Below are 26,780 nucleotides of genomic sequence, written 5' to 3'. Positions count from 1 at the left end.
GACCTGATGATGTGATTCTATGCATGAGTTTAGCTAGCCAACATCGCCTACAAGTGTGATCAGGGATTTCTATTAGAGAAGCAGTTTTAGCCTATCTTCATACTGTAGTCTTTGCGCTAATGAGGTGAAGTCCACAGTATGAGTCATAATACCCATAGACCTAGCGGTCAAACAGGGAAATATTTCAATTGTTTTTCCACCGTTAATTATTCCCATAGGGGATTTTATTAACACTTAAAATGGGCTGTGTAGGTTAACCATGGTGTGAAGTTTTGATAACTGTGTAAATCTCTCTAGGACAAGGTTACTTTGATCAATATATTCGCCTGTATTTACCTCCCCAAAATGAAATGCTAATTAGCTTCTAATGTGGCTACCATAAACTACAAATGCCATGATGATCTGGACGAGACTGCCGAATCAAGGCAAAGGTAAGAATCTCTGGATGAACTATCTAATGTTAGCTAAATGTAGTAAATAATAAATTGGCAACATTTCTTAAAAATTTTACAATTCTGTGAACTGTCTTGTGCAAGTTATAAATTGACACAATACCTGTTAGCAAAGGTGTCAGTTAGAAGTGACGTGCAGGAGCTTGCAAGGATTTGTAGTTTCAAAAATGTGTGTGGAATTTTTTCATTGTTGAACATAAGACTGTAAAAACACCAGGAAATCAGCTCCAAGTGATTTCAACATTTGAAGACACGGGATTGTCTACACATGTAAGCTAGGTTTGAAATCATGATGTTCTTGCTGTCAATTTGCTGTCTCAAAAAATATCTTATTAGTCACATGTGTCGAATACAACAGTGAAATGCTTACTTACAAGCCCTTAACCAACAATGCAGTTTTAAGAAAAATAAGTGTTAAGTAAAAAATAGATAAGTTAAAAATATATATATTTATATATAATAACAAAAGAGCAGCAGTAAAATAACAATAGCGAGGCTATATACAGGGGGTACCGGTTAGTGGAGGTAATTAAGATCACATTATGTCCACTCATCCTTTATTTCACCACCCTCGTATTCAAGCTCCACGTCCGTTTCCTCCGTGTGTTGGCCACCAGCCGGATATCTATTCATATGACATTTATCATCCAGTAGTCGGCGCAATTTGCAAAGTATCTGACCAGAGATCTGCTGATATGAGTAGCATCAGAGATATGGAACACCCAGTGTCACTTTAAATAAATACATATCAGTCGAGACATAATTAAACGTGGAAATGAGATAGATAAATAGAAGAAGCAACACACAAATAAATAAATATCCTAGACTGATCAATTGGAAAATAAATGCTGAAATAGAAAATAAAATACACAAATAAATAAATAGATATAATGAGGATTATACATGGAAATAGACCGTTCAATCATTTTATTCATTTCATTTCCTTTTTTATTTTATTATATTGAAGGTTTTCCTTATACTATCCTAATGCCTCAAACTGTTTTTTTAGAAGTCATTTAAAACCTAAAATTTAGCACACAATTTAGTGCAAACAAAAAGTATATTTTATTATCAAAAGTCGTATTAAAAAAATGTCAAATCAGAATGAATGATGCCCCATATTGGTAATCTGGATAAAATACTATCTAGTATAAAAGGTCTTGAAATTCTGACCCTCAATATCTAAGGGTTTTGCTCGATCCTGCGCTCTCCCCACTCCCAAGCTCAGTTAGTCGGGTAAGAGGTTCTCCAAACATGGCTCCAAACCTGGGTGTATAAGCATCTCTGATGGTATGGTGAGATCTTTATCCGATGGTGGCCTGTGTCATTGTCCAGTGTTTGTAGATATTTCTCAGAGCTGGCTGTGTGTCTATGTTGATAGGAGGGGTGCTGGCCCATTGCTTCAGGATCAAGGGGGGCACCAGGGTATCACAAACTGCCTAGAAATCTGTAAATAAAAAAACACCCATCCAGATAACAGTACTGACAAACTTCATTTCGGAGGCAAACGTCAAAGTCCTTTGTCAATAGCGAAGTACACATTGAAAAAGAGGGTTAGGGTTAGATTTCTGTTTTCAATTCAAAAAGCATAGAGCAAAACATGGGCTCATCAGTCACTTAAAATCATTGAAACGCTTCCAGGTCACGTTTGTTTCGAGCATACGAACCTTATATCTCCTCTCCTTTGTTTTGTGCTGACTTTCTGTAGGTTATGCCCCTCTCTTCCAACAAATAATGAGTGAGCCGGGAGGAATGCGCTGCCTCTTCTGCTCCATGAGCATGTAATCAGAGGACTGGCTTTAACCTTACTCAGTGCATGGTGAATCCCAGCCCATTTACTGTCTTCAGTAGAGTGCATGTAAGACCTTGCTGGGGTTATTGAAGATAAAAAAACGTTAAAAAAAAAAGATCAATCTATAAAACGATTTGCACTTTACGTTACTACAACAACATATCAGACATCATTCAGTGCGATATCATAAGATCACTCAAATATGCTTACTGAATAGATAAACTCACACAGACCAGAGCCAGTTGCAACGTGGTGGGGATGAATATCTACTGTCAGTGCTGCTTTGATCAATAGCGATCATTAGGTAGAAAGTCCTGCAAATAAACTCGCACACAGGATAGAGAGATGCACCGCTGCCTGCAGAGCCAGCAGGTGCAACTCTGTCTAGCATCCTTCATCTTGTTCCACTTTCCCCCTACAGACACACTTAATCATCATCACCCCCCCCCCCCCCCCCCAGCACTACACTTAGTAACAGAAGGGGGAAACGGGAGAAGTGTCATTCCCAAGAGTTTCCTGTAGATTTGTAAAGTTAATTTAAGAGTAAATGGAAACTTACTGCAAATATGATTTGGATAACATTTAGGAAAAAATGGTTTATTGAGCAGCACAAAGGGGTTTTTACAATTGTTTCATTTAAATTATCTTACTTAACACGGGTAAATTATGCACATTAGTTTATACACCACACGAGATCCTGCTTCATCACTTCAATACCATGTCACTTCTGCACTCTGAAAATATGTGCCCTTTCTTTCTTGCCCTGTCACGTCTGTTTACAAAGTCAGTTAATGACGAAAAGATGACTTAGTGCAGTGTGGAATCATTCAATCTTCCCAAAAGAGTAGACATTCAAGGTTAGTTTTGCAGTCAAGACCCTTCAGATAGGCAATATTGCTTTGTTTCCATCTAGATATGTCAATAAGACCCACAAAGTATTATAAAATAATACATACAACACCAAAGACAGATGGCAACTTGGTTCAATCTATGCAAGTCAGTAAAAATGTGGCCACAGTAAAAGAGGTATCAAGGCTATGCAGGTACAACGAGCCCGGCAGTTCACACTTAAAATAGGCTCTCCATTAAATAGCATAACTGTTCTGCAGTTTTATGCTTACATTAGTGATGTAATTATATTCAACACATTGTACAGAAATGCATGATACAGATAAGTCCCTCACAAATGTGAGCAGGGTTGGGCAGAAACGGATTATATGACATCTGATTTTTTTTAAATGTACTTGTAATCAGTTATGTTACCAGCAAACAAATATTGTAATCAGATTACAGAAAAAAAACTAGATGATTACTTCTTGGATTACTTTCAAATTCAGAAAGGATGTTTTCTGTTTTCTCAATTACATTTAATTCAGCATTGATAAAAGCACAGGTTTAAGTTTGTTCCACCTGAGCGAGTGTGACCACAAGTCAGAGACCACGTGTGTGTTGATCCTTTCTTGACTACTTCTAATAAGGGGAAAGTAATCCGATTACATTACTGAGTTTGGGTAATCCAAAAGTTACATGACTGATTACAATTTTGGACAGGTAACTAAACTGTAACAGATTACCTTTAGAAAGTAACCTACCCAACCCTGAATGCAAGTTCACTCCAGTCCAGTTCCATTCCAGGGAATGTGGAATCACAAATCCACCGAGATGGAGCCTGGCTTGACCTGTGTGTCTGAGGAGATCTGAACTAAACAGGTGTCAGTGGGTAGCTGTGATAAGCGGTTATCTGAGTGAGCTTGTCCAAAACTACCGTTTGTCGGTGGCTTCTCTTCGACTCTGACGTCTTTTGAGAGGTATTCCCGGCGTGGGTCAGTGTCGATCTCATAGCGGTGTTGATACCCCTCCAACACGTCATGGCAGGCATCTCGCGTCTCCACCACCCACTTTTTAATACCTTGCCGGTTGAGGTAGAGCACAAAGAGGAAGACCATGCCCACAAAGCCCAGCACCAGACCCAGGAGGACATAGGAGGTCTGCAGGGAGAGGTTGTCCACCTCGTCTCTGATTCCGACCAGAGGTGGTGAAGAGGCATGGCATCCGACAACTTGGACCCCGAGCGCCCGCAGGGGCCTGTCCTGAAACTCCCAGGGTGAGGCGCAGGTCAGGGCTTCTGCATCCCCCACCTGAGCCCGGGAGCTCTTGAGCCACACGGCAAAGTCTTGGATCTCACATGTGCAGACATAGGGGTTGTGGCTCAGCAGGATGCGGGGGGCTTGCACCAGCCTCTCCAGCTCCCCCAGAGCATCGCTTCCGAACACCCTGAAAGAGTTGCGGGTCAGGTCGAGCAGCTCCAGGCGGCGCAGGCCAAAGAAGGTGCCGTTGTAGACTGATGCTAGGGAGTTGTTACCCAGGAGGAGGTGCTGCAGGCTGGGGAGGTGGGAGAACATCCCTGGGGGTAGGAAGACCAGGCAGTTCCCAGAGAGGTCTAGGCTGAGCAGCCCTCCTAGGCCTCCCCAGCGCAGTGCGGTGGTGAGATCAGTCAGTGAGGTGTAGTTATACAGGGAGCGGCTGAGGTTGAGCTCCTTTAGAGGACTCCCTGGGATGTTGAGGGCTTCAGGGTGGATGAGAGCGAGATGGTTGCAGCTCATGTCCAGGTAGCGCAGGTAAGAAAGGGTAGAGAAGCTGTGGGACGCAACCTCTGTGATCCTGGGAAGACAGATGGTCCATGTTTACAGTCCCCAAACCGATTATTGGACTTAGAAGTAATGTTTGCGGAATTATTGTCATGCTCAAATAGAGGTATCTAAATATTTCATAAATTGGTGTGATGACATTCAGGAGCACATGGAAAAATAATTTTGTTGTAGTTTAGAATCTTAACTCAAAGCTTCAGAAATTTATAGTCAAGTAAATACAAATGCCTCAATCTTTGAAAATTTTAATCTCTGCAAGGGCAAGAATACAATACCCTTTATTTTATTTATATATATTTTTTCTACCGCTTTTTCTCCCCAATTTTGTGATATCCAATTGGTAGTTACAGTCTTGTCCCATCGCTGCAACTCCCGTACGGACTCAGGAGAGGCGAAGGTCGAGAGCCATGCGTCCTCCAAAACACGACACTGCCAAGACGCACTGCTTCTTGACACACTGCTCACTTAAGCCGGAAACCAGCCGCACCAATGTGTCGGCGGAAACACTGTAGAACTGGCGACCAGAGTCAGCTTGCTGACGCCAGACCTGCTACAAGCAGTCACTAGAGCGCAGTAGTGATGCCTCAGAAAACAATTATCTTTGATGAGAATATTTACTCACCCATTGTTGCTCAAAATGATGGTGGTGACATTTTTCAGTTCTTGAAACGTCTCTGATCCAATTCTGAATATATTATTTCCTGTGATGATCACATTCCTTGTGTATCCTGGAATATCTTGTGGTATGGCGCGAAGGTCCTTGGAGACGCATTTCACTGTGCGCGTGTCAGCAAAGCATCCGCAGCCTGATGGGCATTCCAAGCACTGGTGGAGCGCACAGAGTAGCGCACCAAAAAGTACAATAATCACCAAATTATGCATAACTCAACAGAAAAGTTATAAACTGATAAATACCAGAATATGCAGAAGGTGATGGTGAGTCATATTACGCCCTATCATGCACAAAAAAACTCAGATTCCGGTATGAGGTGTTAGTTAGCCTTTCTTTAGATGGTGCCGCATGATAGCCCAATGGTTTGTGTCTGCATTGAGTGAGAGGGATGTTTCATCTGCTGATCAACAGGACCGGCGAATTGTTAGCTAGAGTTTAAATACCGGCGCAGAATCAAGGAGAGAAATAACAGTGAACGTCTTTTAAAGGCACAGGCGCTAATAATATTATACTACACAGAAGTCGACCTCTGTGGTGTCTTTGTGTGATATGATTTAACAGTTTATAAACAATGAACAAGCCGTCTATGCATAATATGTACATTTATTTATATTTGTTCCAATAAATAACACATAATTTGGGCGGTGCATATATTTGTCCTGCTACACACAAGTGTGTTTGTTTTTCACCTTGTGGATCCGGTATTCGAAACCCAACGCTCTAACCTCGAGGCTACGTGCCGCCCTCAATAACAGGCAGTTAAAGACCCCAGCCATCCAAGTCATAGACTGTTCTCTCTGCTACCATAAGGCAAGCGGTAGGACCGCTGCATCAAGTCTGGAACCAACAGGACCCTGAACAGCTTCTGCCCCCAAGCCATAAGACTGTTTAATAGTTTAGATAAATAGTCTGGGTAGTTATTTGGTTAACTATCTGCATTGACCCTTTTTGCCTCATCACATATGCTGCTACAACTGTTTATTATCTAGCCTGTTGCCTAGTCACTTTATTCCTAGTTATATGTACATATCTACCTCAATTACCTCGTACCCCTGCACATCGACTCTGTACTGCTACCCCATGTATATATAGAAAGGTTAGCGTTACTGTGTATTTATTATTACCTTTCTATTATGTATATATTTGATTTTTCTCTGCATTGATGGGAAGCATTTCACTGTTAGTCTACACCTGTTGTTTACGAAGCATGACAAATACAATTTGTTTTAACTTTACTAGCCTATATGGTATAGCCTATTGCCCATAATTACTGTAATTCTATCAAATGCTTGGTCATGATTATGTACTACTGTACAGTATATTAACATTCCTGAGCATGTTGTTTCAGAGAACTTACAGTATTGCATGAACAAATACTGTCTGATAAAATACAGTAAACAATTACAAAGTAAAATGATGTTGAGCTGTTATTATACTGGTTAAATGGGGTTCAGTAAGAGACCAGTATGAATTTATGACCATAGACGATATATTTCCGTTCAAATTATTGTCATTTAGCAGACGCTATATCAGTTCTATATTTATGGTTATGACTATCCCAAGCCAAACATTCATTTATACGACATTCCTTTCTGTTATCGAGTAAAAGGTACTTCAAAACAAGCCAGAACAGCTGGCCATAACTGCCCTCATGAGACACCTTTCTGATGGATGTCGGAGAGTGTGGATATTAGTACTGCACAAAGAAGTGTCCCATCGGAACATTCCTCTTCTTCATTCACTTTCATGATTACAACTGAGCAGGAAAATCCCTTGTATTATCTCTCCCCTCCTCCATCTCCCCCTCCCTTGTGTGGTCAGTGCAGGTTGAGTGTTAGGATGAAGGTGACGAGGGCTCCAGTCAGCATGAGGAAGGGCAGCCAGGTCTTGAGGAATGACACACAGCTAGGGAAGGACACAGACAGAGAGAGAAAGCACAGTGAGAGTAGTAATGACAGTCATTAAATCTTCACATTTCAGCCGTTGGTCAAAAACACATACTCGAAGACATTTGTAATCTATACTGCCCTACAAAGGCAAAACGCAGGAACTACACTTTTTTTTGGTCAAAATTGAGTTAAGACTGAAATCAGGCTTTGTAGTATCTGTTTTATCTTGTGACAAAGTGACCTGGACCAATTATGTTCTGTTTCATAGAAAGTTTGAGTTGGATTTTGTAATTACTGCAAACTTCTAAGTAAAATCAGCAGTAACTGAAGTTACTGCACTTGGGCTTTGTTCCACCATGTTTTGACTGTGGTTACCCACTCTGCCATACAAAGAGCAGTGAAACTCAACGCAACAGTGAAACTGAGAAAAATGTCTTTAAACTTTTATTTGTTGTCCAGACACACATGTTGTAGGTAGATAAGTGATAATGCACTGATGTAGTATCTTTTTCTGAAGTAATTTTTTATGCATTCAACCATGACCCCTGATTTGACCTATGACCCCCTAAGTCAAATAAATGACCATTCAAAGTCAAACAGAAAAAACAGAGTGTTGCATAAACACATTTAGATTGTAGAATCTACACAGTCATATTTTTTTATTTAGATATAAACATTCAATGTGATGAAACAGTCCTTACTTTATGGCGGGAAAAATGCTTGAGGGTCGCCTTTGCCTTTTGTAGGGCAGTATACAGGGACAGGTAAGGATGTGCAGTCAGTTCAATTTCCCCGAAGCCTGTGTAAATTACACACAGGGCACACCAACTCTCTTATCTCCCAGAGGTTTACCCCACTCCCTTCCCCTCACTCCCTCCCCGTCCTCTACCCTGTCCTCCACCCCTGTCCCCCCGATCCAGCAGTGGGAGCCCCAGCAGAGAGTTGATGTGGTGATGCAGGGGCCACATCTGGCAATGATGAATTACACGCTGCCCCACTGTTGAAGGACGTGGCGCCCTCGGACGATAATGTGCAGGCTGCACAAAGCAGTGACGCCAGCTCCCTATGTGGGTCGGGGGAGAATAATGAGGGGGTTTCTCAACAGCATATGTTTCCCCGTGTCTGGAGCTCCTCTGTCCCTCCTGCAGAGCGTTGTCTGCTGCCAGGTGCATGCTTGCTTGTTCAGACTCGGTGATGCTGTTTTGCAATACAGACCGGTGTTGCATAGTTTGATTCTGCCCATTTCATCAGCATGTCTGATTCTAGTCCTCCCCACACCAGTTAGTCAAATGATCCAGAGGAAACTCACACACACAGAGTGATTGGTCAGTCAGAATGATGCTTTGTGAGTGGCAAGTATTGTTGTACAGAAGATTCTGTGTTCGTGCCTTGGTTAGGACAGGAATGAGCATACTCTGTTACATAAAGTAGAGTACCTCTTCATTGCATGATTGCATGGTATCTCACCTGACATGCCTGCCATGGATAAGAGTCTGCAGGCATAGGTTGACCATGTTCCAGGACGTTCTGTTGTCGTAGCGCATGAGGTTGAGGGCCCGGGCCACGTGGGAGTGGCAGTTATCACAGCAGAGGTTGTGCTACAAGAGACAGAGGAAGAAGGCTAGTCAAGTCTAACTCTAGGCATTTTTGTCACTATCACTCCAATGGGCCTTTACAATTACTGTACAAAACATGTACATATTTACCCTTTGCAATAGGCCTTACCTGAAGATGTTCATTAGAACCTAGGAAAGAAATATAATTCCACTACTAGACCTTCCTGTCTGTCTTATTATGACACTGTCGATGTTCATACCGGCCTGCATTTGTACTCCTCCGATGCATCGTGCACCGCTTTGTCCCAGGCAGCTGAGCCAGTGCCACACACCTTATCAACATCAAGCTTCCAGTACCTGTTAAGAGACAAGCAATGCTGCAGATACCTTACCACATAACCGCAATGCCTGCATGTCAATTTTGAGCACAATACGCCAGGCCTAGCTCCAAGCATTGAACGAACAAAGCCAACTTACTTTGTTGGTCTTCCAAAGGCCATATTATCTTCCTGAAAGGAAAGATGGGAAATGTTGAGGAACTATCACGAAACAGATGGTCCAATAATATTAGGCTTATGCACATAAAGCTGTAGGCCTACTGTCATAATGCATGATCTGCATATACTCACAGACACTAAGTACGATCCAGCGAAGTCTCTTATCACGCCTGCAGAAGTACAGATCCCCATGTGACCAATGAAGGGGAGCAACCACCTGAACAAAACAGAGGTACAGCACTGTATTGGGGGGTCCTGGGAATAAAGAGTGCGCGTATATTATAAGGCATCTAACGGTATGGGCGTTTTAATTCCAGCCCACATAGTATTTGGAAATTTACTAGCTATAATGCAAGCTAAAACGATGTGATAAACATCAATGGTCATGTAGGCTATCAACATGATCTGTCACGTAAATAGTGTCTCCATTTCAGATGGTGAGAGCAAAAGAAAACAACCGGAAAAGTGGCTACTCACGACAGTATTGGAATAGGTGTCCAAACGATACAATAAGGATAACGGCTGTTTTTCCGGTCTAATTTTTCGAATCCGTCGTGATAATTAATCATTATGTCCGCCTCCTGCGCCATCAGTAATTTGGCACTCTGACGTAGCCTATGGCTACTAAAACGCACAGCTCAAAAATGGCGGCCGCGTTCCAGGCCGTATGCAAAGCAGTCACGCACCAAATATCACAAAGCCAGCCTGGATATTAATTAAATGCCAAATGCAGACGTTTTTAAATCAATATCAAATAATTTCTCGGCAAAATATAAGTAAATTAGATTTCCATTAAAATGGGAAAATAGCTTTTCTTTTTTGCAAAAAAACACTTCTCAAAGGTCCAATGTCTTATTGTCGAATGTGGTGGTCCTGGGCTGGCATGGTTAAACGTGGTCTGCGGTTGAGGCCGGTTCGACATCCTGCCAAATGTTCTAAAACGACGTTGGAGGTCATTTATGGTAGCGAAATGAAGATTCAATTCCACGGCAACAGCTCTGGTGGATATTCCTTTTGTCTGCATGCCAATTGCACACTCCCTTAAAATGTTGGATATTTGTGGCATTGTGTTGTGACAAAACTGCACATTTTAGAGTGGCCTTTTATTGTCCCCAGCATCTTGTCATACTTGAGTAAAAGGAAATATTTCTTAATATAAAATGACAAGTGAAAGTCACCCAGTACAATACTACTTCAGTAAAAGTCAAAGTATTTGGTTTTAAATATACTTAGGTATTGAAAGTCAATGGAATATCTAAAATGTACTTAAGTATCAAAAGTATAAACCATTTAAAATTTCTTATTTTAAGCAAACCAGACAGAACCATGTTATTTTTTTATTGACAGATAGCCAGGGGCACACTTCAACACTCAGACATAATTTACAAATTAAGCATTTGTGTTTAGTGAGGCCGCCAGATCAGAGGCAGTAGGGATGACCAGAGATGCTCACTTTAAGTGAATTGGACAATTTTCCTGTCAAAATGAAAATACTAGTTTTGGGAATCAGGGAAAATGTTTGGAGTAAAAAGTACATAATTTTTATGAATGTAGTGAAGTAAAAATTGGCAAAATAGTAAAGTACAGATAACCCAAACAACTACTTAATTAGTACTTTAAAGTATTTTTAATTAAGTACTTTACACCACTGCGGAATGGGTAGTTGTGGACCTGTGTGTAGCCTATTTCTGCACCTGGAACAGTGTGCAGGTGGAAAACATTAGTAATACAATCCAAATCATCATTACCTTGGTTAAATACACGTCGGAAGTGAAACAAACTCAAGACAAGTGGTTCAACAACATTAGACCTCTTTTATTTTTCTCTTGCAGCAAACTTTGTAGTGGGATTTTTCCCAAAGAAAAATAAACAAAACATTTCTTAAATTATTTTTGAACAAAAGAAATTACACATGGAAGCCTAGTGTTAGAGGACTCCATCCTTAGGTTTTCTTTGAACCCACGTCATCAGTGAGCTGGTGGTTTGCTGGTCGGCTAGAGGACCAAGAGGCTCATTGTCTAAATTTGCCATTTACAATGTTAACTTTAGACAAAATCTCATAAGTAAAACTCCAACTGCAGCAGAAGACTCATGCTGGGTCCAAAGCTACAGGAAGGGAACAATCCCTATTCCATTCTTTCCCCCAAAATGTTCTGGGGAAAGCTGAAAGTGCTTGTATAGGGATCCTGAACCCCTAAAGCCACCAAATGGATTGCGTCTACGAAATTGTCTCTATGCCATGCATGAGTGATATTAGGACTGGTGGTATTGCCCTAGGATAGTGAAATACCCTTCTCTCTTCATCACTTTCCCTCTCTCTGTTCAGGGCATCACTTTCCCATAATTCCCTGGTTTTCCAGAAATACTGGTTGGAAGATTCATGATTTCATGCTTATTCCATCCGGATCCTGGTTATCTGCCAACCGGGATATCTCATAAAAACTGGGAATTTTGTGGAAATTACCAGAATTTTGCAACCTTAGTACAACAAAGTTCGACAGATTCTGACCAATCAACACCTGACTATCAATTAAATCAAACCCCTTAAACTAAACCCCACAACCCTTCCGGCTCTACATCATTATCAACAAATGACAGAGGAGCAAATGTCTAAGTGTTGGAGAAAATGTGCGGAGCTACTGCTTCAGTTTGACAGCTTTGTCTTAACCTACATAATAAAAGTAAAAGGGAAACATTTTGCATACCTGTCAATAAAATAGGCATATAGAGCGACAAGAAGAACTTCTCAACAGACAAAGCAAATGCAACATGGATCCTTGGCCATTATTTACTCTTAAAACTTTGAACAAATGAAGAGAAACTTTTTTTTTTTTGCCAGACCGAGTTTAAAAGAAACAAGGTGCACAATCCTAACAACACATTTAAGTTGAGTTGGAGAAACACTAATAGACTTGTTAACACTTAAAGTCAAGACTTCTTCTGCTCTGTTCCAGTTGACCAATATTCCAACAACTTTAAAAAAAGGACTGTAAATCAAAAACTTTAGGTAGAGACATTCAGAGCTGGAGAGGGGCAGAGAGTGACCTCTTATACTCCAATTGAAAAGCCCACTAGAGGTGAAACAAAGCAACTTCCTGTGGCCTGAAGTCTCATCCTCCAATGAGGACACTGACTATTGGGGCCTCGCTTTGACCTCTAACCTCTGAGCCGTCTGCAGGCTACACTACCAGAGGCCTGGGGCTTCTGCTTGTAGTGTTTCCCTCCAACGCACTTCCTCTTGGGAAGGGTTTAGAAGTGGTTGATTCTTAGCTCATAGTGAGAGATTAAGGAGTGATGGAGTACTCTCTTCTTTACCGTATAGGCCCAATACCTCCAGCCTTGGAGCAACGGAGGGAGCGGCCGAGGTGATGTTGTTGGTGTTCTTAAAAGGGGTGAAAGGTCATTGTCGTCACCCCCGTGGAATCCCCTCGCCAAACTGGTTTCCTCCAATCCTGCCTCGGGATGTGGAGGAGGAGGGCAGTGCATAGTGCAGAGCTGTGACATGACATTCACTCGATGTTGCATTCGTTTTAGAGGGGCGAATGAAACATTGACAAACTGAATATCTATGGTGCTTTTTCCCCCTCCTCACAGACACACACACACAGACGTACACACACACACACACACACACACACACACAGACAGCCTCAGGGTTTGGGAGGGGGTAGGGGAGGAGTGCCTTGCATCCTGCTGCCTCCATACTGTATGTGGTGTTGGACCTGCTAGTCTAGCTGGGCCGGCACTGCACCTGGCCATCTGAGCTGTCCTCATCGTCTGAGCCCTCTGGCCCGCGGCCACTGAGGCCCGTGATGCGGTAGCCCATGTTGAGCAGCATGACCTCCAGGGGGTCGGCATTCATACGCCGCTGGTTGGCTGCAGCGGCACCCTCCATGTCCTCCACCACGCGACCGTTCCCACTCTCACTCTCCGTCTGGATGACAGAGGGGAAAAGGATAGGGAGAAAGAAAGGTTCAAAAAAAGGGTTAACTTCTGGTGTTTTGTAAAGTCAGACTTTTTATTATTATTATTTTTTTTTACATCTGACTATTACAAAGGAGGCCATAGGAAAGGATAGGTCATAGTGCAGCCTCAATTGTGACAATCCAATAATCAGATGTACAATTGTTTATTTATTGCGTAATCCTTGATAGTTTTTAATGCATGTATTGGCAGTAAACATGTTTTAATCATCAATCAAACATTAAATCAAAGAATCAATCATGTCGGTGATTGAATGGATTGCTTTTTAAAATGCATCAACTCTATGTATAGTGTCCTTGGTGCTGAGGTGTGTTTTTACATCCTGTTTCTTGCTGTATCTAGCCTACTATTCCACACAAAAGAAGTCTGCTCGTGGGGAAAATGAAGACATTTGAATAATGTTGTTAATGACCTCTGGCCTGGGGTTCCAGAGCCGCACCACAGGGTCGATGCCGCTGGTAGCCAGGAAGCAGTAACTGGGGTGAGGCTGCAGGCAGTTGACTATGGACTCGTCCCCCTGGAGGATCCGCACCAGGTTAGCAGTCTCCTTCTCCCAGATGAAAAAGGAGCCGTCGTCGGAGCCGCTCACAATGTACTGGCCTTTACTGTGGGTGGGGGATTATATATACACTGAACAAAAATATAAAACGCAACAATTTCAAAAGATTTTACTGAGTTACAGTTCACATAAGGAAAATCAGTCAATTGAAATAAATTCATTAGGCCCTAATCTATAGATTTCAAATGACTGGGAATACATATCTGTTGGTCACAACTTTTTTTTTTTTTTTTAAGTAGGGGTGTGAATCAGAAAACCAGTCCGTATCTGGTGTGACCGGATACCTCATGCAGCGCGACATCTCCTTCATGTGGAGTTGATCAGGCTGTTGATTGTGGCCTGTGGAATATTGTCCCACTCCTCTTCAATGGCTTTGAGAAGTTGCTGAACACTGTTGTACATGTCGATCCAGAGCATCCCAAACATGCTCAATGGGTGACATGTCTGGTGAGTATGCAGGCCATGGAAGAACTGGGACATTTTCAGTAATTGTGTACAGATCCTTGCGACGTGTGGCCGTGCGTTATCATGCTGAAACATGAGGTGATGGCGGCGGATGAATGGCACGACAATGAGCCTCAAGATCTCATCAAGATCTGTGCATTCAAATTGTCATAGATAAAATGCAACTGTATTCGTTATCCGTTGCTTAAGCCTGCCCATACCATGACCCTGCCGCCCCTATGGGGAACTTTGTTAACAACGTTGACATCAGCAAACCGCTTGCCCACATGACACCATACACATGGTCTGCAGTTGTGAGGCCAGTTGGACGTACTGCCAAATTATAAAAAATGGAGGTGGCTTATGGTAGAGAAATGAACATTTAAATTCTATGGCAACAGCTCTGGTGGACATTCCTGCAGTCAGCATGCTAATTGCACGCTCCCTCAACTTTTGACATCTGTGGCATTGTGTTGGTTGACAAAACTTCACATTTTAGAGTGGTCTTTTGTTGCCCCCAGCACAAGGTGCACTTGTGTAATGATCATGCGGTTTAATCAGCTTCTTGATATGCCACACCGGTCAGATGGATGGACTTTCTTGGCAAAGGAGAAATGCTCACTCAGGGATGTAAATACATTTGTGCAATTTTTGGTTGTTGAGAAATACGCTTTTTGTGCGTATGGAACATTTCTGGGATCTTTCATTTCAGCTCATGAAACATGGGACCAACACTCTACATGTTGCGTTTATATTTTTGTGAGACAGACAGAATGAGAGTGAGAGAAGCAACTATTAGACCTTGTTTGATACTGCACACAGGTGGCAGAGACATTTCCGTAACATTTCATTTGAAGGGTACTTAAATAAGGACGTCATAACGCATTCATAATCAAAACATAAGTAGTACATGAGCATTCTTTCATTCTCATGTCAACTACGCCAATTTGACACCTTATGAACTGCTCATGCCTTATGAAGTTCTTCAGGAGGCACCAACGTTTCTATAGAATATCATCATGTTTTTTCTTCAAACATCTAAAAAAAAAAAAAACACAAAAACACATGAAATGAGTTCCAAAATGAATAGGAAATATAGTCAAGACGGTGACAAGGTTATAAATAATTGTGTTCTTCATATTGAGCTTTCGTCAAAGAATCCATTTGCAGTAGTTACAGCCTTGCAGACCTTTGGCATTCTAGTTATCAATTTGTTGAGGTAATCTGAAGAGATTTCACCCCATGCTTCCTGAAGCACCTCCCACAAGTTAGATTGGCTTGATGGGAACTTCTTACATACCATACGGTCAAGCTGCTCCCACAACAGCCAAATAGGGTTGAGATCCGGTGACTGTGCAGGCCACTCCATTATAGACAGAATACCAGCTGACTGCTTCTTACCTAAATCGTTCTTGCATAGTTTGGAGCTGCGGTTTGGGTCATAGTCCTGTTGTCATAGTCCAGCATCTTTTCATTTTTCTGCGTCTCATGAATATTCTTCTTTGTAATCCGAACAGCTCAAACTTAGATTCTTCTGTCCAATCTTCCTCTGTCCAGTGTCTGTTCTTTTGCCCATCTGGCCAATAAATATTTTTATGGGCCAGTCTGAGATATGGATTTTTCTTTGCGACTCTGCCTAGAAGGCCAGCATCCCGGAGTCACCTCTTCACTGTTGACGTTGAGACTGGTGTTTTGCGGGTACTATTTAATGAAGCTGCCAGTTGAGGACTTGTGAGGCGTCTATTTTTCAAACTAGGCACTAATGTACTTGTCATCTTGCCCAGTTATGCACCGGGGCCTCCCACTCCTCTTTCTATTCTAGTTAGAGCCAGTTTCAGAAGAAAGTTATTGTTTCTGGCCATTTTGAGCATGTAATCAAAACCACAAATGCTGATTCTCCAGATACTCAACAAGTCTAAAGAAGGCCAGTTTTATTCCTTCTTTAATCAGCACAACTTTTTTCAGCTGTGCTAACAATTGCAAACGTGGTTTCTAATGATCAATTCGCCTTTTAAAATGATAAACTTGGATTAGCTAACACAAAGTGCCATTGGAAAACAGGAGTGATGGTTGCTGATAATGGGCCTCTATACGCCTATGTAGATATTCCATTAAAAAAAATCAGCCATTTCCAGCTACAATAGTCATTTTCAACATTAATGTCTACACTGTATTTCTGATAAATTTTATGTTATTTTAAATGGACAAAAAAAAGTGCCTTTCTTTCAAAAACAAGGACATTTCTAAGTGACCCCAAACTTTTGAACAGTGGTGTATATACAGTGCATTCGAAAGTATTCAGACCCCTTTCCTTTTCCCACATTTTGTTACGTTACAGCCTTAATCTAAAATGGATTAAATAAGTAATCCTCAATCTACACACAATACCCCATAAAGACAAAGCGAAATACCTTATTTACATAAGTATTCAGACCCTTTGCTATGAGACTCGAAATTGAGCTTAGGTGCATCCTGTTTCCATTGATCATCATTTAGATGCTTCTACAACATGGAGTACACCTGTGGTACATTCAATTGATTGAACATGATTTGGAAAGGCACACACGTCTATATAAGGTCCCACAGTTGACAGTGCATGTCAGAGCAAAAACCAAGCCATGAAGTCAAAGGAATTGTCCGTAGAGATCCGAGAAAGGATTGTGTCGAGGCAAAGATCTGGGGAAGGGTACCAAAACATTCTGCAGCATTGAAGGTCCAAGAACACAGCGCCCTCTATCGTTCTTAAATGGAAGAAGTTTGGAACCACCAAGACTCTTCCTAGAGCTGGCCGCCCGGCCAAACTGAGCAATCGGGGGAGAAGGGCCTTGGTCAGGGAGGTGACCAAGAACCCGATGGTCACTCTGACAGAGCTCCAGAGTTCCTCTGTGGAGATGGGAGAACCTTCCAGAAGGACAACCATCTCTGCAGCACTCCACCAATCAGGCCTTTATGGTAGATTGGCCAGATGGAAGCCACTCTTCAGTAAAAGGCACATGACAGCCCGCTTGCCAAAAGGCATCTAAAGCCCTTAGACCATGAGAAACAAGAACATTTCCAAAAACCAGTTTTTGCTTTGTCATTATGGGGTATTGTGTGTAGATTGCTGAAAAAACAAACAATTTAATTCATTTTAGAATAAGGCTGTAACGTAACAAAATGTGAAAAAGTCAAGGCGTCTGAATACTTTCCCGAACGCACTGTACTCTCCCAAAAATGGAACGGGGAAACATAACCAACGTTTCAGAATGCATTGTCTTCTTCAGGGATGACTATACGTTTAGTCAGCACCTCGACAAAAAATAAATGTGTATGTCAGCTCATGCTTTTTACTTTCCCCTTACAGGTCAACAACTAATATTAACAGTGTTTTTAGAATGTATAAGATATCCGTGTCTAAAATGCTCCACTGACCTGCCAAAGAAGTTGGCCTCCTTGATGTCTGTGGTAGTGTTGCAATGACCACAGTAGCGGTGTTTGTAGTCGTAGCTGCGCTCTCTCAAGACGACCTCGTCTTCCGGGATGGACTCCTTCCTGTTGAACGTGTGGAAGCGGATTGAGCTGTTGCCCTTTTTGTCCTCAGCTACAAACAGACATGACATGGAAATAAACGCAAAAAAATTAATAATTAAACATTGAATTATATTAAATCCATACACTAATTAACACGGTATTCATTTGCATAATCGCCCTTGTGGAATATATAAGGTATTTTAAATTTAATCAACATGTTAAAAAAAACACATTGTAAGTCAACGTGGAAAGGTGACGGAAAAGTCAGCCAAAAACCACACTTTATTTTTGGGGGGGGAAACAGACGATTACCCAACATCACCATTAAACCCTTCTCACCAGAGTCCATCTTGGAAAAGAGGGCGGCCTTGATATCCTTATCCAGGGCGTCACAGGCGCTGCTGTGGGCTTGGTCGGGGAACTTGCCCTTGAAGTCATCCAGGCACTCCAGAGCCTCGGCCACGTACTTCAGCTCAAAGAGGCAGCGCGCCAGCCGGAAGTGGGCCTTCAGGTGCCCAGGGTTGAGGGACAGGGCCTTCAGACAATCCCTCAGAGCATCATAGTGGTCACCGTCCCTGGGGGAGAGAGAGAACACATCACACACACAACCGTATATACCACACAGTCACACACACGTGTACCAGCATAGTGGTAAACTGTTTTAAATGCGATGAAACAAGGACCTGAACTTCAATGTTTTCTTTTTAGCTGCAAAACATTTTGCTACAGTATGCCCTACTGAACATGACCATTTTCTGTAATAGGAGAAACACAGAAGGAGAGTAAATGAGGCTAGGGGTTAACTAGCTGCCTACCACTTGCGCTTCATGTAGGCGGCGGCGCGGTTCCCGTACAGCATGGCGTTGTGGCTGGCCTCGTGGATGCCCAGACTGTAGAACTGGATGGCCTGAGTCCACTGCTGCCGCGCAAACGCATCGTTGGCCTGCTGCTTTATCCGCTCCAAGTGAGGCGGCAGCTCACCAGAACTAGGGAAGAAAGATGAGAGGACGACACGATGAGAGAGAAACTAGGGATGTCACTCCCCATAGCGTAGTGTTTCTAGAAATACACTGGGGCTAGGCTGTTGCCAAATGTAATATGTGGGTGAAAATGAACGATTAAAATCAAACATGAGAAAAAAAAAAGTTACCCAGAGAAGACTTTGCTTTCTGCGAATCGAAGTCGGCTGGCTGGCAAGTGAATTCCATTTGACACACCGTTGGTTGTCTTTCCATTCTGAACATCTGTTGGGATATCACCCCATACAGTTCTGGGCATTACAAAGTTGTACTGCAGCACAGTAAAGAACGTTTGCCGAAAAGTGGATGTAACTGCACTGTCAGGAACATTTAAAAAAAAAATGCATTTCATCACATGGGTTATTGTCAAGTGATTGATAATGACCTCGGTGGATGATGTCACCCTCTGAGAGAGTCATTTGTCACGTAGACAATGTACGTTGATGTACATTGCTGCTGCAATACTTAATGCCCAAATCTGTATATAAACTATGGGCAGACTTTTAGCAAGCAACTACACTCCTCCATATAACTCATTGGTCATAAATAATACATACTGTAAATGTCATTTTAATGACAAAATACTGTAGTAAGCTTTGGGCGATTTCCATAATCATAATACCTGTTGGACACTTTTTGGGAAGCAGATAGGTGTACGGCTTCTGTTTGAACGTCAAGTCAAATAGATACACCTGCAGACAAGAGAAAACACATTCCTGGCAAAGTTACCCTTTTGAACCAACCACAGGTAATCATCAACTTTAATGATTTGGTTTGAGAGTTAAAGTAGTATGCTTGTTGGAATTCAAACCTGACAATCTGAGAAAGAGATTTTTTTTTTTGCCTAGTGGGCTGACCTGGAGGTTTGACCTAAAATAAGAGTTTAACTTCTAAAGCCGCCTTTACCTGTTCCCCTCCCATGTTAACTAGCAGCTCGGTGCCGTCGGGGCTGAAGGTAACATAGGTGGCCACTAGGACCCTCAGGCGGTTATTGTAGTCAGGGAGCTTCACTGGCAGGTGCCCTGAGGCAACGGAAACAAGGAGAAGAAGTTGGGTGAGAGGCATACAGAATCACCTTACCTGTCCCACTAGTTTAGTTACATATATTGTAAATGACTGCGTTATAACACACATTGTCCATGTGTGTTTTTACTGTTGATAATACATTGTAGATACTGTATGGGCTTCATAGAAGATGTTCACAGCTGTTTCTTATTAATACATTTTGTGCAATAAGCCAAACCATACAATCACACACCTGCGACATAATACTGCCCCGCTCCGTCTGGGATGGGCTTCTGCCTGTCGCAGAATGTGTGCACTCCTGCCGATGTGCTCTGACTCGCAGACTTCCTGTGAATGGGAGTGGAGGAGAGAAACATAAATGATTACCAAAAACACTCAAAGCTGAGAAAATAACATTGGCATGACTTATGATAGCCCAGAGTAGTAGGGAGACATATTGGACGTTCTATCCAGCAGTCGTGCATATTCCTTATGTGATACAAAATTAAAAACTATTCAATTAAACACTGAAATTTGACAGTCAAGCAGTGAGAGCGAAATCCTAACTTCAGATGTCTTGGACTTTCAGGTAAATTATGTATTGATGCCAATGGAAACATGAGCCACAAGCGGCGATTTCAAGTTAGGATTCGAGCCCGACTACTACACACCTGTGGTTGTGGATCATGCGCATGTCGTAGAGGCGTACAAAGGGCCCGTTGGCCCCCACTGCTAGGTAGTTATTATTTTGCGGGTTGACAGCCAAACACTTGGCCTCCACCAGCTGACCACAGTATTCCGTAAGGTCGATGAGCACTTCTGAACGCTTACTGCTCTCCCTCAGGTCATATTGCCTAAAATAGTAGAAGAAAGCACATCATGAGGACATCAATCATCTCCAGAGAGTCAGAACGTAGCTCTTTAAAATATTGTTTTGAATTCTAATCAAATACTAGACTTTTTGGCAAGGTTTAATTGCAAGGTTGAATTAAAACTGCAGTTTGTGTCCATAGCCAGCTTGCTCAAAAATAAACAACTAACTACTATACTCTGTACGTGGGAGCCATATTTTGAGGTTGTAGACGACTGGTTGTGTTAGTCAAAAAACAAAAACACAAGCCACTATTGAAACATTGGCCCTTTGAGTCATAAGCAGTGGCGGCAGTGACGTACTATAGTGAGAGTAGGATACTAACTTCCTGGGTCTGAGCTGAGCTGAGCTATGGGAACCATCGCCTGAAGCCAACCATGCATCTGCAGTAGTCCACAATGCCCACTGCACACCTGAGCTTCGAAGGGTAGTTAAAGGGTATTCTCTAGAGATACAATAACCTCCAGGGTGTGTGATGAAAGTGCTGCTGGAGGCATGTGGCCACAGAGACCCAGGGAAGAAGTCCCTGGGAGAGCCAAGGAACTGATAGGGAATACAGCTTGAGGTAAGAAAGGGGCTCATGGCATAACACTTCCATTCCAACCTTACTGTTTCACGTCATCTTTTCACCTTCGATATTCTACTACAAGCCAGTAGAAATAACATGATGCATCTGACAATGTATCTGACGCAGTGTCACCTTAACCAATGAACATCTTTGGATGCGACAAGGATGCTCCAATGGTTAGCTAGCTACTGGGGCTCTGACCTGATGATGCCGTCCTCCGCAGCACTCCAGAAGATGTTAGGCCACATGGGGGCTGTAGCAATGCGCTTGACGCGGTTGGTGTGGTCGGAGAACATGTGGATGGTCTCCTTGACAGACACGTCATGCACGTGAACCTTGGTGTCCGCTGCACCCGTCACAAGGATACGGTCACCTGAGTGAGGGAGAAACTGCAAGGGGGGGGACGGGAAAAACAAGAGGATAAAATAAGAAACTATAAGAAAGAAGCTTCATTTCTCCACACATAGACTTTCCCATCAAGCAGTTTCTGTTTTTACCTTCACAGAGAAGATGTTTGCTGCATGCCCTGTGTGCATAGTGGTGAGCTTCTTGTGTTTGAAGGGGTCCCAGATGATGCAATGTTGGTCATCTGAGCCCGATGCCAGCAGACTGAATAGAACAAGAATAAATATTACAGATAGGCCAACATAAAATGTAGAAGTGGTAAATACGGTCATTAAATAGAACCCTGCTTTCAGCTCAGGACTTACTCTCCCCGTTCGTTCCATTCCAGGCAGTTCACACACCCAGTGTGACCCTGTTGACACAACAGATACGGGCTGTCAGATTGGCAAAGACGTTAATGCTGTATGTGCGCAGAAACACACACACACACACACACACACACACACACACACACACACACACACACACACACAAATCACCTGCAACTCTGCCTCCAGTCCAAGTCTATTGATGAAGGGGTCTGTGACATGATACTGCCTTTGGAAGCCCAATGCTCTCTTGTCCTACAGACATTAAGGCAAAATCTCCTGTCTCACTCTGTCCAACATAAATAAAGCATTTTTGGTGAATACTAGTGTTCATTGTTGAATAGATTGCAATGCAGATTGCATTTCAGGGTTGTTAGCAAGGGCAGTTTGTTTGGGTAAAAGAGTACAGTATTTCATAAAAACACTGTCTTAAAGCGTTGGACCCACCCTGATCTGCCTGTGCAAGATGTCTCTGGTGATGTTCACAGCAGACATGGCCTCACAGCAAGTCATAGAGCACGGACTAGAGGTGCCGGGTCCGAGGGTCAAAGGTCAGATGGCATCTGCAGTCTCTAGGAATGGGCTGCAATTTGAGAAATAGAATTGAACTGACATCACACAAAGAACAAGCTTACTTAGATAGGATTAATATGTAAACAGAGATGTTTGTTTCTCTACTAGGTACATCGGTCAATGGACACTGGAGTAATGTACACCTAAATTGAAGAGGGGTTCCCAAGTGTTTGAGGTTTAAATACTGAAACATAACTGTTAGCTAACTAGAACAACAACCGGTTATATCTCTGCTAGCCAAGTGGTGGTCTTCAGATAACCATGTACACACAATTCCTTCCTAATACTAGCCATTGCGACTGGTGATGTTTACATTAGCCAAATAACGTTAACCGTAGCTAGCTGGATTAGCTGCTGGGATGCTAGCTAACAATAATAACAAGCCGTATACGTAGTGACAGCAGGCTGGGTTGGCCTCCCAAAAAGACAGACATACAGCTCCGTCACCGCAGATATTTCTGACATTCCCTAAAAAAAGCGTTGTACCTGTGTCGTCTGGCATTCAACTCGAAATCGTTCCCAATCTTTGCCCAAGTTTCCAGATAACGACAGCGCCTGCTCAGCTACAGTAGCTAGCTGAGCTAACGTGAGATGATTTAGTCAAAAAACAGGGAATTCTCAATGCTCTAGTTCTCTATCTAGCACTTTAGCTACTCCTTACCAATGAAAGTCAAACTGTAACAAGAGCGCTTCATATGAAATATTTTTGGTAAAAATGTACAAGTGTTGACTGTCACTGCTTACTTACATGGGTTTATCAACTGACTGAACCCTCCCACTACCCTTACGTGAACTAGCTGACGTGAACTAGCCTTTGGATATTACTTTTAGGAAGAGAATTATGAGTACACCGCTCTGTGAATTGCACCGCTGTTTTTCTTCCGTTGCGCGACTGTGCTGTTGAGTGACAGGTCAATTAGACAAATGAAAAAGTTGCAAAGTTCCTTAGAATGTTTTTTATTTTTTTCCAGTGGTGTAAAGTATTTAAGTAAAACATACTTTAAAGTACTACTTAAGTATTTTGGGGGGATATCTGTACTTTACTATTTATATTTTTGACAACTTTTACTTCACTACATTTCTAAAGAAAATTATATAATTTTTACTCCATACATTTACGTTACATTTTAAATGCTTAGCAGGACTGAAAAACATCCTTGATTATCCCGACTGCTTCGAATCTGGTGGACTTGCTAAACACAAATGCTTAATTTCTAAATTATGTCTAAGTGTTTGAGTGCCCCTGTCTATCCATAAATTAAAGAAATCATGAACATTGTACATCTTGTTTTTATTAATATAAGGATTTTGACATTATTTATTTGAAACTTAAGTATATTTTAGCAACTGAATTTACTTTTGATACTTTAGTATATTTAAAACCAAATACTCTGACTTTTACTCAAGTAGTATTTTACTGTGTGACTTTTACTTTTTACTTGAGTGATTTTCTATTAAGGTATACTTTTACTCAAGTATGAAAATTGGATACTTTTTTCCATGTCTGTATTTTTCGATTTATTAACCTAATATGAGATCGCCAGTGACATTCAGCACTGTTTTCCTGGTGAGATGTATGAAGGAGTGGGGCCTGTGGGACAAAATAATGAATTAATAATAAATGAATCCTGAAATAATTAATAAAATAATAGATACATATATCCTGATACATATGTACATGGTCTTTCATTACTCTCAATCATGATATTACTGCATGTCAGTGAGACTTGTCCAGTGGCATGGACTGGTCCAGTGGTTATTGACTGTACGTTTGTTTATCCCATGTGTAACTATGTGCTGTTTGTGTCGCGCTGCTTTGCTTTATCTTGGCCAGGTCGCAGTTGTAAATGAGAACTTGTTCTCAACTGGCCTACCTGGTTAAATAAAGGTGGTATAAAAATATAAATAAATGGACAATTGTCTCGAAGTGGAAAGCACCTGTAGACATTCACTAGTGCTCACTGTTGTATCTACATTATAATATCAGATCAGTGCAGATGAGGAGAGGAAGCTGCTTTCGAGTATTGACTTTTTGAAATAGAGAAGCAAAGAACTCGGCTTTGTGGAAGTCACAGGCGAACCTTGCTGCTTGTGCAATTAACATAACAACCAAAGAGGTAGTGATGGATTTCCCCAAACTTCTTTGCAGCTTCTATTTATTACAGCTGGTGGTCTGTCTTGGTCAGGCAAAGTGTTCAGTTCACAAGCTGGAGACAGGCATCTAAGGGTAAGCGCCCATTCTATGAATGTTCAACTTCTTTCTTAGGGAAATTCTGAATGTGTTATTTAACCCTTGGCAAAGCTTGGCACATAGGCTTCTTCTACACACTCTGAATAATGCATAGTAGCCAAAACACGTACGTATGTGGTTTTAATTATGCTTGTGGACATGACAAGATCATAAAGGCATTAACTTGCACCAAAAATGAAGAGTGACATGGTATTTCTTCAAATATGAACATTTGATCATGAATGATCCAAAGACCACCTTCCAAATGTTTGTACACCTGTTTTCACCCAGGCAGCACCCTCTGCCTCTAATTCTATGATCGATTTGTCGTGCCATAAAATTAAACTTATTTTTTTCTTCTTCTTCTGTCCATGTCAAGAAGTCCATGCCATGGTTCTGGAGATTGTGTGGAGACTATTGTCACCAGTGCAGTGGAGTCTGTGTCTTTTATCCCTTCTCCTGCTTCTCATAGTATCAATGTTATTATGTGCGATCCGTTCAAAAAGGTAATACTTCTTCCTGTATTATGGCCCTTTATGAGCATTTTTTTTAGGTATTGCTGACATCCTGTCTGCATTTTCCATTAGTAGAAAGACATCCAGGTTGTCATTGGCTGAAATGGGACCGATCTCTGGTGAAAGGGTCAGTGTACAAAATAACTGGGAATGTCCCATTCACCTTACCAATTCATTTACATGACCATTTGCTGTTGTTTGTGGATGTCCTGCTCCAGAAAATAGTAAATAAATAAAAACCTAATGTAAAGCTGGAATTCAAATGTATGGAATAATCAAACTGAACTGAAACCAATGGCTCCCTCTGCTGGTACTTATATGATTGCTCATTGCAGCCTCCAGATTCAATTGAGGTCACGACCTCAGAACTAAGGAAGAACATCATTGGACCAGCATCCTCAAAAAGAAAGTCAACCCAGTCCCAAAGAGAACACAGAGGTCAGAGTCAGTTGTTCATCACACTTGCAGTTGGACATGTTTCCCCACATCACACTCAGCTCACTCTTTATGTTTCACTCTGTGCAGGGTCTTTCCCAGGGCAGGATAACCCAAGGCCGGTGAAGAAGGCTTTGAGGCAGTTGCCTCCCTTACCTGAGCTGGAGAAGAGCAGTGTCCGACGACACAGCAGCTACACTGGGTCCGTAGTGTACGATGTTGTGGCCACAGAGGTCTGTAATCTATGGCCCACTACAGACAACAAGGCTTCTCAACAACATACAGCAGACTGCAGCAACCACCTGGAGGAGGAAGATGAAAAGGGGGAAATGCCGTTCCCTGTCTATGCCAAAGTCAACAAAACCAAAGTTTGCTCGAACTCATCAAGACGTTCACCACTGTATGCCAAAGTGAACAAGACTAGATCCCGGACTGTGAAATCGGAACTACTGTTCTGCAGTGACTGATAATAAGTCAACACTGTGACTGACATGTCCTCCAAATGCTAAATACTCTACTATGTTTTACGCCAAAAGCTTACTTGAGATAAATGCTTCAAATGCCAATCTGATTCATGTAAACGGATGACAAGTGTAATCCAATAGACAAGAGGAGTAAAACGTATCACTCACTCACAGAGCCAAATGCATCGAGTTGTTTTGTACTTTCTGAAATGTTCATATGCGTTTCTTATGTTGTTTCCCAGGCCCACAATGCTGCAAAGACACATGAATGACTTCTGTTGTAATTTACTTGAGTCTCAAGACAACAAATTAAGTTGGTTTGCTCTATGTTCAATAATTCTACTGCATAATCTACCAATTCTATTATAATCAGATCTAGACAA

General features: G+C 42.0%; 4 protein-coding genes and 1 long non-coding RNA gene across 14 annotated transcripts in view; 2 read left to right on the top strand and 3 right to left on the bottom strand.

The window, feature by feature from the left end:
• The window catches only part of LOC149984548 (uncharacterized), a 257,558-nt gene that overhangs the window by 176,905 nt on the left and 53,873 nt on the right, over positions 1-26,780 (top strand). The window lies entirely within an intron of this gene.
• LOC110518189 (uncharacterized) lies at positions 260-26,572 on the top strand. 4 transcript variants are annotated; one of them, XM_090229300.1, is made up of 6 exons: positions 260-431; positions 24,903-24,980; positions 25,366-25,489; positions 25,574-25,625; positions 25,834-25,936; positions 26,024-26,572. In XM_090229300.1, the coding sequence occupies exons 1-6, from the start codon at positions 395-397 to the stop codon at positions 26,398-26,400; spliced, it is 771 nt and encodes a 256-aa protein (XP_090085426.1). In that variant the 5' UTR covers positions 260-394; the 3' UTR covers positions 26,401-26,572. The 4 variants fall into 4 exon arrangements, with proteins under 4 accessions (XP_090085426.1, XP_021451556.3, XP_021451558.3 ...); XM_021595881.3 differs by having other exon boundaries at positions 25,571-25,625; XM_021595883.3 differs by having other exon boundaries at positions 25,363-25,489.
• LOC110518221 (trophoblast glycoprotein-like) lies at positions 2,826-6,039 on the bottom strand. Its single transcript, XM_090229298.1, has one exon. It carries the CDS (start codon positions 4,845-4,847, stop codon positions 3,891-3,893), a length of 957 nt encoding a protein of 318 aa, XP_090085424.1. The 5' UTR covers positions 4,848-6,039; the 3' UTR covers positions 2,826-3,890.
• LOC110518231 (transmembrane protein 222) lies at positions 6,153-10,478 on the bottom strand. The gene is made up of 6 exons (XM_021595901.3): positions 9,985-10,478; positions 9,640-9,724; positions 9,488-9,519; positions 9,271-9,367; positions 8,922-9,052; positions 6,153-7,470 (listed from the first exon to the last, which is right to left on the bottom strand). Exons 1-6 carry the CDS (start codon positions 10,095-10,097, stop codon positions 7,383-7,385), a joined length of 546 nt encoding a protein of 181 aa, XP_021451576.1. The 5' UTR covers positions 10,098-10,478; the 3' UTR covers positions 6,153-7,382.
• LOC110518162 (WD and tetratricopeptide repeats protein 1) lies at positions 11,302-26,235 on the bottom strand. 7 transcript variants are annotated; one of them, XM_036973815.2, is made up of 17 exons: positions 23,502-23,605; positions 23,240-23,334; positions 22,628-22,763; positions 22,352-22,435; positions 22,178-22,224; positions 21,965-22,076; positions 21,669-21,856; positions 20,700-20,882; positions 20,282-20,376; positions 19,930-20,045; positions 19,646-19,715; positions 19,155-19,248; positions 18,820-18,990; positions 18,344-18,579; positions 17,906-18,074; positions 13,904-14,096; positions 11,302-13,441 (listed from the first exon to the last, which is right to left on the bottom strand). In XM_036973815.2, the coding sequence occupies exons 3-17, from the start codon at positions 22,691-22,693 to the stop codon at positions 13,238-13,240; spliced, it is 2,028 nt and encodes a 675-aa protein (XP_036829710.2). In that variant the 5' UTR covers positions 22,694-22,763; positions 23,240-23,334; positions 23,502-23,605; the 3' UTR covers positions 11,302-13,237. The 7 variants fall into 7 exon arrangements, with proteins under 7 accessions (XP_036829710.2, XP_090085422.1, XP_036829711.2 ...); XM_090229296.1 differs by having other exon boundaries at positions 22,352-22,469; positions 23,502-23,538; XM_036973816.2 differs by lacking the exons at positions 23,240-23,334; positions 23,502-23,605 and adding an exon at positions 26,090-26,235.

The sequence above is a fragment of the Oncorhynchus mykiss genome, chromosome 3, assembly GCF_057628025.1.
Source record: "Oncorhynchus mykiss isolate SJ-2025 chromosome 3, ASM5762802v1, whole genome shotgun sequence".
NCBI lineage: Eukaryota > Metazoa > Chordata > Actinopteri > Salmoniformes > Salmonidae > Oncorhynchus > Oncorhynchus mykiss.
Note: the sequence above shows the minus strand (reverse complement) of the source record. Positions and strands in the feature narration are given on the sequence as shown.

Coding starts and splice junctions, on each gene's coding strand:
- LOC110518162 (XM_036973816.2), bottom strand. CDS start 22,693: ATGACTTGCTGTGAGGCCATGTCTGCTGTGAACATCACCAGAGACATC. Junction 20,883..21,668: donor GCGGAGGACGGCATCATCAG/GTCAGAGCCCCA, acceptor CTACTATTTTAG/GCAATATGACCTGAGGGAGA. Junction 19,249..19,645: donor TCCCAAAAAGTGTCCAACAG/GTATTATGATTA, acceptor ATATCCCAACAG/ATGTTCAGAATGGAAAGACA.
- LOC110518189 (XM_021595877.3), top strand. CDS start 395: ATGATGATCTGGACGAGACTGCCGAATCAAGGCAAAG. Junction 25,490..25,570: donor TGTGCGATCCGTTCAAAAAG/GTAATACTTCTT, acceptor ATTTTCCATTAG/TAGAAAGACATCCAGGTTGT. Junction 25,937..26,023: donor GTCCCAAAGAGAACACAGAG/GTCAGAGTCAGT, acceptor CACTCTGTGCAG/GGTCTTTCCCAGGGCAGGAT.
- LOC110518221 (XM_090229298.1), bottom strand. CDS start 4,847: ATGAGCTGCAACCATCTCGCTCTCATCCACCCTGAAGCCCTCAACATC.
- LOC110518231 (XM_021595901.3), bottom strand. CDS start 10,097: ATGGCGCAGGAGGCGGACATAATGATTAATTATCACGACGGATTCGAA. Junction 9,725..9,984: donor ACACCTATTCCAATACTGTC/GTGAGTAGCCAC, acceptor TGTTTTGTTCAG/GTGGTTGCTCCCCTTCATTG. Junction 9,368..9,487: donor GCCTTTGGAAGACCAACAAA/GTAAGTTGGCTT, acceptor GTCTCTTAACAG/GTACTGGAAGCTTGATGTTG.